Source organism: Scomber scombrus, chromosome 6, assembly GCF_963691925.1.
Source record: "Scomber scombrus chromosome 6, fScoSco1.1, whole genome shotgun sequence".
In the NCBI taxonomy this organism is placed as follows: domain Eukaryota; kingdom Metazoa; phylum Chordata; class Actinopteri; order Scombriformes; family Scombridae; genus Scomber; species Scomber scombrus.
In genome coordinates, this window is record NC_084975.1 from 14281282 (window position 1) to 14296334 (window position 15053).

Sequence of the window (15053 nt, forward strand, 5' to 3'; positions counted from 1 at the left end):
CCCTGTGTGCTGTTATTAGCTGGGGGCGTCACACCCACTGTCCAAAGGTTGATGCCCTGAAGGGTCCTGAACACAGCAAAATAAGAAAATACAGGCAGAGAGCAGAGTCTGTAGATACTGTATATACATCGCCACACACTGGAAAGCAGTGGAAGATAAGTGATCATTGAGAGGGATTTTTGTACAAGTTGTTTTCTGTGTTGTTTTGGGGAAAATCCTGCATAGTACACCTTTAAACTTGTCTGGAGGACATCTTTAAGAAAGAATGACAAAGTTTGATTCCTCTTACTTTGTTCTTTATTACACATTAAATAGGAGTGGTGAGATTCATGGCAAAAAATAGACTCATTTGAGAGAGATCACCACTCTACACTCCCCACAACAGGCGTGTTGTAAGTGGTCATTCATTCACTTCCCTAGACCTGGACACAGTCACACTCTCTAGTCACATACACAGAGCGGAGTGAAACTCCATTAAAGCAACATTCATTTAGACACACCAACGAAATGAAGCACAATTTACAAAATATGCACCTTTCAGTATCACAACTATACAAAGGTTGTTAAAATACGATCAGGGTATAAATGATACATTTCAGAAATCAGCTGTTGGCACGCAATAAAGGAAGAGGAACATAAATTTACTTTTGAAACAGTATTGTTAACAAGAGGGCTCCATAATTAAAAATGCATCAACAGTTATTATCTACTTCATGAAAAAAACGAGGTAATAATAAATTGGGTCAAAATTCATTAATCCTGAAAGAAAAATGTGTCATGTCTGGATTTTCTGTCTGAATAACATTACTCCCCTAAAAACAGCATGTTGTGTATTTCGTGAGCGCACGCAGACAAAGTAAATGTTGTCTCGGCTCTTTCTACCGTCTAAATGTAGCACCTAATGCAAACATAAAAAGGCAAATAAATCTCCCCAGGGGACAGCTTGTAAGTGCGATGGAAAAGGTGAAATACAGGTTGACCCACCAAAGAAACTAAGACTTTTCTTTTTTTTTTTTATAAATTCAGACAATCTTGTCTAAAAAAACAATTTTATGGCAATTATTGCCTAATTTACAAAACATCAGTTCCAGTTACATCACCATGATACACAAGCTTTGTGAGAGAAAATGACAAATTATTTTGCTGGACAGTCATTTCTGTTGAAAGGCAGCCCACCAAACACTTTAGGGGATTCAACTTAAAACTCTTGCAAAAAAAAGAAAGAAAAGGGGATGAATTTGAAAATCCATTTGGACAACATTTTGAACAACCTCCAACACCACACCAAGAGAAATATTCCTGAAAGCTGTTTAAAAGATGCATTCTGCTTTCTAGCCAGTCACAAGCAAATGAGTCAGTTTAGGAAAAAATGACACCTGTAAGGGCTACTGAGGCATCGAACATCCTCAAATTTAAAAAAACATTGAATAATGAGCAGGTGAAAATGTCTGCATACCGTTTAAACATGAAGTCCTCTATTTGGGGGACATTCACAGGTTTATTCTGCCTTTAATTGCTTGTAACAAATAGCGATGAAATGATTTTTGTCAGGATGAATTAAAATAATCCTGCGGTCAAGCCTTAGTATAAACAATAGCAGGAAATATGTTACAAGCTGATCAACATTAGCTTGTGACGAGGCCTGAATGCTTGCAACATAATATAACTCTGACCATCACAAAACCTGGCCTCTAGTCACATTTTTATATCACAGAACTTGTCAAATCTGGATCATTAAATTTGTCACATATAAAGCAAAATGGCTAATTTCATTCTCACAAAAGCACGTTGAGTACTGTATATAAACCTGAAAAACTAGATTTGATGTCCACTTGGGTCAGAGTTCCTCATTGCTAGCTCTGTTAATTGTATCAACCAGAGGCAGTCTGCAATACCCATGCCATCTAGGACACAATGCATGCAGAAAGAAAAAAACAAAACACAAACTTCTTATGTAGGCAAGAAATCACTCCCCACACAATACAAAGCATTGACAAATTGCAAAATTAATTCATAGCTAATTAGGGTGTTAAAACATTCGGAGAAGAGTAGGAGTTTGCATGCATACTTATATCAGTGACATAACTAAGTCATACCCAGAGGTCATTAGAGATGGGGACATTACATTGTGGCAGGGACATTTGGATCTCACCTGGCTGAATGTTGGTCCTTTTCTTCATGTCTGTTTTGTCTATGTGATCGGGATGAAAATTAATTCTTTGGCATCCCACATTTCAAAAGGGCATTACAGATTTTTGCAGGTCATGACCTTTTCAAACAAAGGAAAGAAAAAAAAATCCTCCAAGTTGTTACTGAATAATTTGTCAGACGTGAGCTGTCACGCAATTAACTCACAGCTCAGCAGTTCTAGAAAATTATCCAAATCAACATCATCTCCATCCTATAAAAGATCAAACAAGCTATTGGACCAACAAATGTGAGCAACTGGCACTAAAATGAAAATAAAGCTTATTGGTGTCCAAGTAGCAAATAACAGAAAGGCAGGAAAAATCGGGTCAGGTTTAGTATTCAGTATGGTGGGTATTGAGAAAGAGGCTAATAATTTAGTGTAATGTACAAAATGTATTACTTTAACTGTTCAACATAGTTTCTGCTTTTAGTCTGTCTTGAAAAGGGATGATTATTCACATCAGTGTACACTTTGTCTTGGACTTCTTTTTCTTCTTTTTGCCCTCCTTGCTCATCTTCTCCTTATGCTTCCGGATTTCTCGCACTAATGTGTAAAAGGCATCATCGACGCCCTGGAAAAAAACATGAAAAGAATACAGGTTACAGTCACATGTTCACATATTTATACTGAAAATGATCAAATAAAACAAAATTAAAAGTATTTAAGTACTGACAGTGTTCTTTGATTCTTAGTGATAGTGTGATATCTTAAACTTAAAAATTGTTGGGACAGATAAAACATTTCTGTTAACAGTCGGAAACCGGAAATTAAACAACCAGCACTCCCCTCTGCAATGTCAAACTGATAACATGAAGCTATTCCACTTTTTTTTTTTTAAAAAGCTTCATTCACAACTTTTGCAATAATTTCTACATCTATGCCAGTTTCACCCCACTCCCCCGAATTCAAAACCATGAATTACACTTAAATTTTGATTCATGTAAATGTACATTTATGTCTTTTTGAAGCGTAAATCAGCTTGACACACATCAGAGTGGAGGTAATTTCATCAATCCAGTTGAGGCTGTGTGAGACAGCTGAAAAAGAACAGAGCATACATATCTGTAACATTGTGTATCTCAGAAGTAAAAGTCAGCACTTCACTCGCTGACAAATAGCTGCAGTTACACGGGCCGACTGTTTTCTTTCTGTATTTAATCAGTCCAGCCAACGACTCAAACAGTGTTTAAATGGCGGCTAAATAAAATGACAAGACAAGTTGTCCTGTTCATATTTCAGTGGTGTTTGTGCAGTCTGCCAACATAAGCAAACTGGGTTTTTTTTTTTAAAAGAAGAAAAATGAAAAGTTGGTACTGCATGAAGTGTTTGGCACCAGCACTGGTTTACTGCTGTGGTTTTGTACTGAAGTAACAGTTTTATAAAAATATTCTGCTATCAGAGTTATTGAAAGTGAGAAATACAGAAACAGAAGGCGAGCCTTCTGTTTATATTCTGTTTATCGCTCCACAACTAGTAAACAAGTATTCAAAGGCTGCTTCCCTGGGAGAGATGCAACACTCGGAAAAAAGGTGGTTAAAAAAAACTTGTGAGCAACAAATAAGAAGAGAAAGTGGAACATCTCCCTCAGGTGAACATCTTTGATTCAGTTAAATTAATGCAAAAGGGAGTATAGATATATTGTGAAAATCCAGAATTATCTGCAAGACACTTTATAAAAAGGTTTAAAACCACTTTAGAGTGTATTTATTTCTTTATTTTTTTCCTCAATGAGCCATTTTATTCTGATAAGGCTTTTTTCAGCTTGCTCAGCTTTTGTTCTGATTATTAGTGAATAAAAGGCTCCATGTAAATGCAGCTATTTTCTGTCGAGGCGAGTACATGTCAGTACTGGAACAGTTTGAATGGTTCAATAAATGTGATGCTGAATCTGCACAGAGCTGCAGAGGAAATAGATGGACTCACTTCAAGTTGTGATAAAGACAACAGGTAAAGGAAAGAATAAAAGAAGGGATTTATGTCTCCAAGAAAAACTCTCTCACCCTCAAACACACAATCAACTTTTGTTCACAACATCATCTTAACACACATCCTCCTCTGAAACCATTCAGCACATGATTTGGTCCCAGATTCACCATAATCTCCATTAATCACACAAGTTGGCTCACGAGCCAAAACCCATTTCTTCAGGTTGATTTCAGCAGATTGAGACACTTTCACACTGGTAGTTCAGCCAGAATCTGGGCATGGTTCGCCTAGAAATTTGGAAATTTGACAGCTTTTTCTTAACCTGAGTGAACACTAAGGAACCACTGAGATTGGTTATAAACCAACTGTGAATAGAGTTTGTGCGCAGTCAAAATTCAGTCTAAATTCCCTCATGAATAAGTGCGCATTTCATAACATCAGCTGCATTTTTTTGGAATTAAATTGTACCGATAAAATAACTGTGTAGACATAGAATTACTATCAACCTGTATGTGAAGTCATGTACATTTGTCCACTAGTAGTGTTGCAGAAGACGTGATGCTAGTCTTTCTTTTTTTTTTTTTACTTTGCAGCAGCTTGTTCTGATGGTTGCTCCGTCAATCATGTGGCTATGTCTGCTTGTACATTGTCCGCCATTTTCCTTCCATTTATCAAAACGGGAGCAGTCATCATTTCCTTATGGAAGTGATGCTAAACACCTGCACATTGGTGAGGAAAGCCTTGTGCCAACGTAACCCAGATCAGAACCAAATTACACACATATAAAAATGGAGTTAAAAGACAAGTGAAACCAAGTTCAGATTCCAGTACATCAACCCAGTGTGAAAACGACCTTAGATAATAATCAGACATGATACACAGACACTAAAGGGGAAAGAAATCATCAGCTGTTTCAGCCACCTCCTCCTCACCACAGCCCCAGTAGAAACCAGCATGTTAGCTTTGAGAACCCATGAAGCACCAGCTCTCACTGTGAATCCTGTCCCATTGCCTTCTCCCTTATGAACACACACAAACACACACATATATACACACACACACACACACACACACAAAGCTGGTGGGGGCACGGCTGCATACACTTACCCCTTTCACATCACAACACACTTTTTAAGCTTGACACAGCGCGGAGTCTTTTCTTCCTTGCTGAGCTTATTGAGCCGGTACAGCCTGATCTCCCGTACCAGAGTGTAAAAGGCATCTTCCACTCTCTGCAGTATGAGACACAACTTCCCTCAATGTTGAGGAATACAGGGGACATATTGTATGTGATACAGCCTACAGATACAAAAGGAGCAAAGCAGACTGATGGTCTGAGGTTGATCGCCCTGCAAACATCTGGCCTGCTGAATCTGCATGGGCCGTATCTACATAAACTCTCACTACCCAAAATCTATCTTTTGAATATCGAACACTTACCTCCTGTAGGCTTGAAAAGGTTTTCAGTTTTCTTCCTCGCCATGAACTGAATTCCAGTGGTGACAAGTTTTAAGATTTCACCTCTTAGTATCTTCCAAACAATTACCATTTTGCTAAAAAGCACAACGCTTCTGTGTCAATCTCTAAAAGAAGCAATGCATCAACTTGTATTTGGAACATACAGATGGATAATGAATAGGTGCACTCATATGCACAAGAGGAATCTTCTATGAACCTATTAATTTACCATAACTAGTTCTCATGAATATAAACTTGTCACCATTTAAATCCATTTCAACATAACCTGCTACAGAACAACATGATAAACTCTGAACAGCCACCTTTCAAGCCTACAGTGGGTGAGCTGACACTAACAAGATTTGGGTGGAGTAGCACTTAGACTGCATAGGCTAATGGAAAAGAGAAGTGCATGCATAAGAGGTGTATTTTTCATTGTGCATTATATGTGGGAGATTCCCCTGACAAGTCTTGCAACAAAAAACAAAACAAAAACAAAAATCACTGAGATTTGGGAAACACAGAGTGGCTTTGAATGTAAGAAACTGTTACTGCTCCAGCAGCAGCAGCACCAGGTGGATAGTGAATTATTGGTACGCTCAGGTACAAACAGGTGAACCGAGCTGTAAGAAATGAATCACTGTATCATTATTTTCCCCGCACCAGAAGGAGCTGTGATTCACCCTGGGTCAGAGAAAGCAGGATAGGATGTGTTTACAGATCACCACGTCAGCCAGCCAATCACCTAAGGCAACACTCACAACACACACCATTTGACTCGACCACGCCACAGCAAATCTTCCAACATCCAGTCACAATATACCAGTAAGCAGAATCATTAACCCCCCCCTCCTTAGAAATTACTGACAGCATGACCTTTCATGCAGACTCCTTGACACACATTTACAAATTTGCTGATTATTTATAATGCAGGATCCTGTGCAGATGGCCCTAATGATGAAGTAATTTCACATATTCATGACAAAGTGGCATGCAATGATTATGTTATCACCCATAAATTAAAAATTCAATTAACCAAAGGGATTTAATGATGCGCAGCACATTTCCAAGCAACATTATTATAAAAAAAAGACCATTAGAGCCACTAAATGTGACACAAATCAATAGCAGCACATGACTCAAGACATTAAACATTTCTTGTGAACCAAGTACTAAGATTATCAATCCTTTGCAAGGACACTTGTCAAAATTACTTTGAGTTTATGCCTCCCCATTAATGAAAATTGATGCTCAAGTGAAATTTATAGTGACAGTTGTGTCCTGTAAGCCAGTACCCCTGAGACCACATGCAACTTCTCAACGTTCTACATGCTCTGCAGAGCCGCAGTGGAATACTACAGCAGTCTGGTGACAGATTGACAAGTAACACTGTTTTAGTCTTGAGGGTGTGGCCGACTCTGGCTGGACTCTCACCTGTCTGGTTTTGGCTGAGGTCTCAATAAAGGGAATGCCGTAGCTGCGTGCTAAGTCCTGAGCCTGCTTGGTGTCCACTGTCCGGGACGGGAGGTCACACTTGTTCCCCACCAACACCATGGGGACGTCCTCAGAGTCCTTCACCCGCTTAATCTGTTCTCTGGACATTAACAGACACGATTTTTAGTCAATTAAGGCAGTACTCATAAAGTAAAAAAAAAAGCTTTGACCTTGAAGTAGAATATTTAAAATAACATCATAACCACAGTAAAAACCCATCTGACAGTGACATCTACTTAATGTTTCAACCCATCTATACATAGGTGGGTTTCTCACATTTTTCTGTATGTTAAAACATTTCACTTTTACCATTTTAACGGCTCAAAATCTGTTCTTTCTTTCATTTCCACATGTGAACCGCTATTTTATAAATTGTGTCACAATGTGATTATATGGAGTACATATTGAATTAACAGCCAGTCTTACAACTACATTAGATTTGATTCATTTTCTTCTCCTTTACTGAAATTGTGCATGTCAATAGGTGATCTACACATATCAAAAGGCAGTCCGTGATGAACCACATGAGGCAATTAAACAAAGTGCAAATCTGTTTAAAACAAAACAAAACGTAAAATCGTATTACTTTTTATCCGTGTTTAAAACACTTTGCAGACCTTAAGCCTCCCAGCTCACCTATAGTGGTGAATGTCCTCGAAGGACTTGGTGTTGTTGATGGCAAAGACACAGAGGAAGCCCTCCCCTGTCCTCATGTACTGATCCCTCATAGCACTGTACTCCTCCTGACCTGCAGTGTCCAGGATGTCCAGCAGACACGTCTCCCCGTCGATCACTACCTGCTTTCTGTAAGAGTCCTGGAGGAGAAAGAGGTCAGAAAAAGTGATCAGGACAGGGATCAATTTCCAAATAGCAGCTTCAGAAAAATAAAAAAAGGTGGTTGTCAATCACAGAATTTATTCATTATTCATTTTCATTGTCATTTTTAGACATCTATGTCAAAATACAGTGCAGATATTTTTAACACTGGGCATGATTTTTCTATTGTCTATTAAGACAAACTAATATCACAATAACTTTGATAATGATGAACAACATCATTATAATTCATAAAAATATGTTGCGTGATGCACATTTTCTCATATTTAAAACAGATTTATGTATAATGGCTCATCCTACACATGAATGTATTGATATGATTTTACTGAGAGATACCACAGTACTGTATTAAATGATTGCTCTACTTCAACTGTAGTAGACAACTCCATTTATCAGCAGGCCTCAAATTATAATGAGGTCCTAATTCCCACTGTGTCAAAGCCCTCCCTCACTGGCACTCACACTGATGGCCCCACTCACTCTACTCCAACAGAAATAATTACTGTCTGATGCAGTGAGCAGCTATTGTTTCAGATGCTATCTTGTATTCAAATAATCTATTGTGGAGCTCTAACCTGCAAATGCACATCAATAATTGATTGGAATCATCATAGGACTATTCACTCTGCATAGGTTGCCCCCATGGGAAACGTAGGCAGACAGACCTGCATGCAAAGGTATTAAAAACCTGTTTGGTGCCTTTTTAAAGACTTGAACCAGTAGAACCTGCTGTAACTACTTTTTTTAGAGTTTCTCCCTGTTCTGCCCCCATACCAAAATACACACAAAAACCATGGAGGCAGTTATGGAGACTTGAGTGCACATAAACACAGATACCCATACATGCATGCACGCACGCGCACATACACACACAGCTTCTTTACCTCGATGGTGGGGTCATATTCATCAACAAAGTGATTCTGGATGAGCTGAATAGTAAGTGCGCTCTTGCCGACACCACCAGCTCCCACTACTACCAGCTTATATTCTGTCATGATTCACCTGCAGGAGCAAAGAAAAGCACATTATACTCAAACATAGACACTCATCTGGCACAGTGACAATTCACAACAATTAGTGTATCATCAACACCTGAAGGAATAGTTCAGATGTGCGGACGCTTGAGCTTCTCTGCATTATAGTAATTGATCCTGTTGTGAATGGTTGGTGCTGTTTCCAGTACTGTGTTGTGGCTGAAAACTATTTGGTTAACTGGCTCCATTTGCAGCTCTTAATTACTGTCTGACAAGTAGTGCGCTTGCTGGGAAATCTTTGTACTTGGGATTGGCTGACTTAGAAAATGTGTCAATATCACTTTCAGTAAGTAAATCATACCGCCTAATGTAAAAAATATCCTCAAATATCATTCTGATAACACTGCCAATTCACTGGAAAATTTGATTTCATGCTGCCAAGTTTATTCGCTTTACATTTACAAAATGCCCATTTCATTATTTAACAAGAAGCTTACAGAGGACATTAAAATCAACAAAAACAGAATAGAATGGTTCACCTACAAGATAGTGTCTCCAAAATGCTAAAAGTTTGAGAAACAGCTACTGGATTTAGGAAAAGTTGCCAAATTTAGTCATTATCATCCCTAAAAAGCAATCAAATGTTGATGAACTAAAACAGTTTCCAACTAAAACTGTTTCTATGACAGAAAAATAACTTCGGATCACACTTAAATCAGGTACCAAAGTGAAAGAAATAAGATGAATAAATACCATGTATAGACGGCAGTAGTTACATTTTCTCTTTGTAATCAAATGTCTAATTCTAGCAACACATTCAGTATTTTCTGAGTTGCAGCTGCACAACAGAGACTAACCCCAGGCAGAAATCTATGACATTACATTAAGGTTCAAAAATTGACAAGCGAGCGGGAGGCTCCCTGCTGACTGGCTGCTTTGTGGAGCAGCACCCATCAATAGTGGCAACAGGCTTTTTCAGATGTTACAGCTCACAGCCTGCAGTCAGGGAGGAGCTCCACTGAATATTACTGCCTTGTCTAGACAAACAAAATCCAGAATGCGGTTTGATGGGTATTTAGCCAACAAAAGATATACTTTTACCACCCTGGTTAGCACTTTCAAGACTTTAAAATGCTCTCTCAAATAATCAGCCTCATGTAATATTTTACAAACAACACACTCTGTCCATTAAGCCAGCTGGCAGTAAAAGAGACATCAGAAAACAGTTTTATCTTTACCTGAGCAGATAACCACTGACAATGTTACACATCATTTCAGAAGAACTGGAAAGCTGTCCGCCACATGCTTGCCATGCCTGTACAAATACTATCACTTCTCACCTTACGATGCCATAAAAGTGCCTTCGAATATCTGAACATAGTTCAAGTACAGTCAGCTGTCAACTCTATTCAGCAACACACAGGGATGTAATGGAGGGTTACAGCTTATGTAGGGCTCAATAATAGATCAACTCAGTTTAATCGTCCTCATATGAGTGATACTAGATTTAAAAATACTTTTAAAGATTGCAAACTGTGGTTTAGTCATGGCGATGCAGTATTTAAATGGAAAAAATTACTTCCTAAATATATCTGCCTGCCATGGTTGTTTTTTTTTCCTTGTGCTGACGCCATCTGGATGGCATAGTGTACCCAGCTTTTTATTTACTACAACATCACTGACAACAAGGCTACATCAAATGGAAATCTATACATTTATCAGAGAATAACAGACCAGTGGGACTATACAAACGTGGTGAAAACACGTTGGAGAAACAAGCAAGTAATTAGCTGCCATATGAATATTAGCCTACGCTGCAACAGATAGTAACCTATATGAATTACCCGAGGTTGCAACAGGCCTCACCTCTTTTCAATTAAAGCCCCTGTGCTGCGTCCAAAGCAGGCAATAACACCTAAAGCAGGCTTAAAAGTCGAAAGGAATTGAATTCAAATCCACCGCTCTTGCCAGATTTTGGTTGTGTGAAAACCTTCTGAGCTCTGTGAACAAGTAGGCTGCTATGTTAGCTGTTAGCTATTAGCTAACCTAGCATACGAGCTCGTCCGCGAAGCTAACCAGCCTTTCATTCAGCCTACCTCACACACTATTTACTAAAGTCGTTCATTAATGCAGCACCGTGTGCACCGTGTGTCCTGGACCAACTCAGTATCATTCATTCAATAAAAGGGGGAATGGTGCAGATTTTAAAGCCGCCATGGACAGGCTAGCTAGCCAGAAAGTCTGCATTGCAGGGCCAGACGGTAGGTTAACAATTGGGCGTAGTTTGCACTTACAAACGAAAATGGATGATTCTTCAATGTCGCTCAGTGATTATAAAGTGGACGCATTTATCTAGCCATGGCATTAGGGAGTAAAATGTTGCAATGAACCCTTAAATAAAAGAGGGACACGGCATGTGTGAATGTTATCCATTTATTTTACCTTTTAGTGAGAGGAGTTCCGCGTCCGAAGTAGCGACCAAAAAAGTCAAGCTGATAATCCTCTCGTTTCACACGATCTCTGCATTTCCTATTTCACAACGAAACGCCCTGCATTTAAAGTCGGTCTCAGAAGCAAGCGACACCATGCAAGAAAAAAGAAAAAAAAAGAAGTAGACAAATTAATCGATTGAACTTTCCATTTGATCCAGCGTCCGGGCCTCGCTGCTCAGGTTGGCCTCCTTCACGCGAAATATGGGCGGATACCGGGGCGCACTTTACCCAGAAAGCATAGCTGGGGATTTCAACCGGTTTGGGGCATATCGCTTCACTCTATGTCGCAATATGAACAGCGCTATATTATGCTACGTATTCTTTTTGTCATCTGTTGGAACAATATTTGTATTTTAAATAGGTTTCATTTATAAAAGTGGATGAATCCAACCCATAAAACCCCGTGTAAGCACATCAGTAACCCCTTATTGCCCTAATGCACAACATCAGTCGATGCAATTATCACGACATTTTACTGTATCTCATTTTGAAAAAGTCAGACAGAGTGATTAACATTCATGCTTTAATGATCACAAACAATGTAGCAACTATATAGGTCACATGGTGTCAGTTTCAGGACGACTCCTTTCAGTGTGATGATCCCCTGCTGCCGCCTTCTGCAGAGTCAACAAAGCCTAGGGGGCGACTCCACTATATATAGGCTCTAAATATAACTGGAATGTGCTACAGGGACGTCATTCCCAGGCAAGGAAATGATTTGGCAATCCCATGTCAGTTTTCCTAAGTGTTCACGACTCTGCCTCCTGCGCATTTTATGTGCATAAACACAAGGCAGGGTTTATAACAGAAAACAAAGACAGAAAAACTAAAATACACAAGTATGGTAACGAAGTAAAAAAAAAAAAAGAACACTTAAACTACATTTCACGCACTTAAATACATAGTTACTCGTAATACATTAGTTATTTCACGAAAGGGACAGTCTCTGGTAAAAGACATAATAATGGTATGATTGACGGCCTATTACGAGGGAACCACCCAACAAATTTAATAATGAATAGCAATGACAAATACAAGAGGCATTAGTTTAATATGCAAAAAGGCGATCCTGTGTTTATCACTTCAGACAGCACACACGCTAGAGGTCACTGTTGTCTCCTCTATATATAGCCTATGCATGTCTATTGAGATCACAGCTGATAGTGAGGTTATTAAAAAAAGAAAGAAAGAAGTGAAAGTCCGTCTGAAAAAAGTAGATGACTGATGATAACAATACAAATGCTCATAGTAATGTATGCCCTTTATATCTAAATCTTTATATCTAAATTGGACTCTGGTTATATGCCAGCTGCATCTCATTGTTAAGTACTTGTACTTGTTCAGTGACAATAAAGTTGAATCTTACTTAATATTAAGAATTATACCTACCAATTTTAGGGTTAACTGATATTTTATATGAGTGTTTTAATTTTGTAAGAAGGCACAGACAACTTTTACACAGTAGTCTATATAATAATAGTTTCCCATTTAGTTGTAGTTGCATCCAATACAAATAAAATCATATGGTTCATTGTCCCCAACAGGAGAACAAGAAAATGTTTGTGAAACATAATCTGCTATAAAATGTTTTTACTGTTAATCAGTTGGATATAATCTTTGTCAATGTATGTCTTATCACACTGGTGGATATACATATCACTAAAATAATGTAGTTATATTGTCGGTTAGGCTTTGCAAATGTGAATTTAGTGTAAAGTTCATCCTTGGCTCTAGATCATTTGCCCACAGCGATGGGCCTGTTCCTACTGGGGTTTACCTGTAATATCTGTGATAATGCATATTAAAAAGCATCAGTGCAAGCAGTACATTTCTACCTAAAAGCAAAATAATTTCTGTCTGTTTTTTCAGACATATGCCATAATACAGATATATATATATATATATATATATATATATATATATTATTGATGTAACGAGTTTTTCATGGCAGACATTTAAAAGAATATATATGTATCTTTAATCACAGTTGTTTAAAATAATAATTATAATGGCTGAAGTCCAGTAAGGGTCTGTTCTATATTGGCATTGTTTTTAATGGTTTGCCAAAGATTCAAATGGTAGTGGTAATGGTAATGATCATTTCAATTATATAAAAAGCACTTCTATAACATGGAGCTCATCTTTCCAGCTTTATGAAAGACTGTGTTGAGAGAATAAAAATGTGATCCTGATTTAATCAGACTTGATGAATAAGAAAACTTACTTACTGATTACAGCACCTTGTAGTTTCTGGCAACTCATCTGAGAAAATATTATATTTAAAGGCATGGTAGTCCAACTGGCATTTTGCTACATCAGGAAAGACTGTTTTGCTCCAAGACTGTCACCAGAGGGCAGTAAGCCTCCATTTTTATATGGTCCCATTGTTAAAGCATATCAGCTACTCTAATTTAATACAAGTTTTATAGGTTGTGTGCAAGGTGAAGTGGTAAACTGTTTAATCCACCAGAGCCTACTTTAGAGAGTACATAATGAGCAAAATAGTGACTGTGTTTAATTATTTTCACCAGACTGTGTAACAAAAATATGGTCTTCCAGACTTAACTATTGGTGTTTAATAATTAATAATTGAATGTCTGCATTAATATATAGGTCTAGTCATGTTTTCTATTCTGCAGTAGCACTCATTAACTCACTAAGGACTCTTAACATGTATTGTTCAGTAAAGTTTTGATGAATCAATGAAAGTACTCAGGAGTAAACTTAAAGTCTTACTTTAGTTTCAGTTTTGATCAAACCCTTCAACAATCAGCATCCACAGTCTCTCTGTGTCTATCAGGTCAGCTGTATATATCTGTCCAACATTTTCTCAGTGCTGCTGCTATCATTATTGGTCATATTTCTATTATTGTTGTTGTTGTTGTTGTTGTTGTTGTTGTTGTTGTTGTTGTTGTGCTTCTCTATGTCTCTCTTCTCTCTCATCCTACTTCTTTCTCTCTCAACCCAACTGGTCAAGCCCAGTTCAGCTTGAGGTTTCTTCCCATTAAAGGGGAGTTTTTCCTTGCTGCTGTCACCAAGTGCTTGCTCACAGGGGAATGTTGGGTGTCTGTAAATTAAAAAGTACTGTACTAGACCTGCTCCTTGTGAAAAGTGCCCTGAGATAACTTCTGTTATGATTTGGTGCTATATAAATTATATTGACTTGACTTCTGCAATTCATCTGTCAGTTCTCCCTTTGTGCCTAAATGTGTATCTCTATCTATCTTCACACTGATTGATCTGTCTTTCTCTGAAAGCATCCTCAACCTTTGGTGTGTTTCTCTCAGGAAGGTGAATGAGCAACTTGTGAGGGTTTGTTTATTAAACACTGGCTACTACCAGCACTGCACCTACCAGGGGAATTAAAGCAACTTTAGATGAAAAGGAATCTTAAAGTACCTTTATGTACAAAGGAAACTGAGTTTGAGGAGTTCCTTTTAGAAATGAGACCAGACACTTGGGTTTTATTTACAATAGTTTATATGTTTATGCTGATGATGAAAATTAAAAACATAAAATCATTCAAATTCAATCAAATACATTATTAAATCTTGAAAAAATTATCAGGACACAACTCACACTAACTACCAAGTGGCACAGCTGGTCACAAGAGCTCAACAAACAATGAACTGAATGGATTTGAAGTTTAGTAGGTGATGTTCTTCAAAACACATCTGTGCG

The 15053-nt window shown here is 38.1% G+C and overlaps 1 protein-coding gene across 3 annotated transcripts; it reads right to left on the reverse strand.

Moving 5' to 3' along the window:
* Positions 1 to 280: 280 nt before the first annotated feature.
* On the reverse strand, positions 281 to 11574 carry kras (v-Ki-ras2 Kirsten rat sarcoma viral oncogene homolog). 3 transcript variants are annotated; one of them, XM_062420057.1, is made up of 6 exons: positions 11323 to 11574; positions 8791 to 8908; positions 7706 to 7884; positions 7010 to 7169; positions 5225 to 5349; positions 281 to 2762 (listed from the first exon to the last, which is right to left on the reverse strand). In XM_062420057.1, exons 2-5 carry the CDS (start codon positions 8899 to 8901, stop codon positions 5230 to 5232), a joined length of 570 nt encoding a protein of 189 aa, XP_062276041.1. In that variant the 5' UTR covers positions 8902 to 8908; positions 11323 to 11574; the 3' UTR covers positions 281 to 2762; positions 5225 to 5229. The 3 variants fall into 3 exon arrangements, with proteins under 3 accessions (XP_062276041.1, XP_062276043.1, XP_062276042.1); XM_062420058.1 differs by lacking the exon at positions 281 to 2762 and adding an exon at positions 5113 to 5136; XM_062420059.1 differs by lacking the exon at positions 5225 to 5349.
* Positions 11575 to 15053: the final 3479 nt, after the last annotated feature.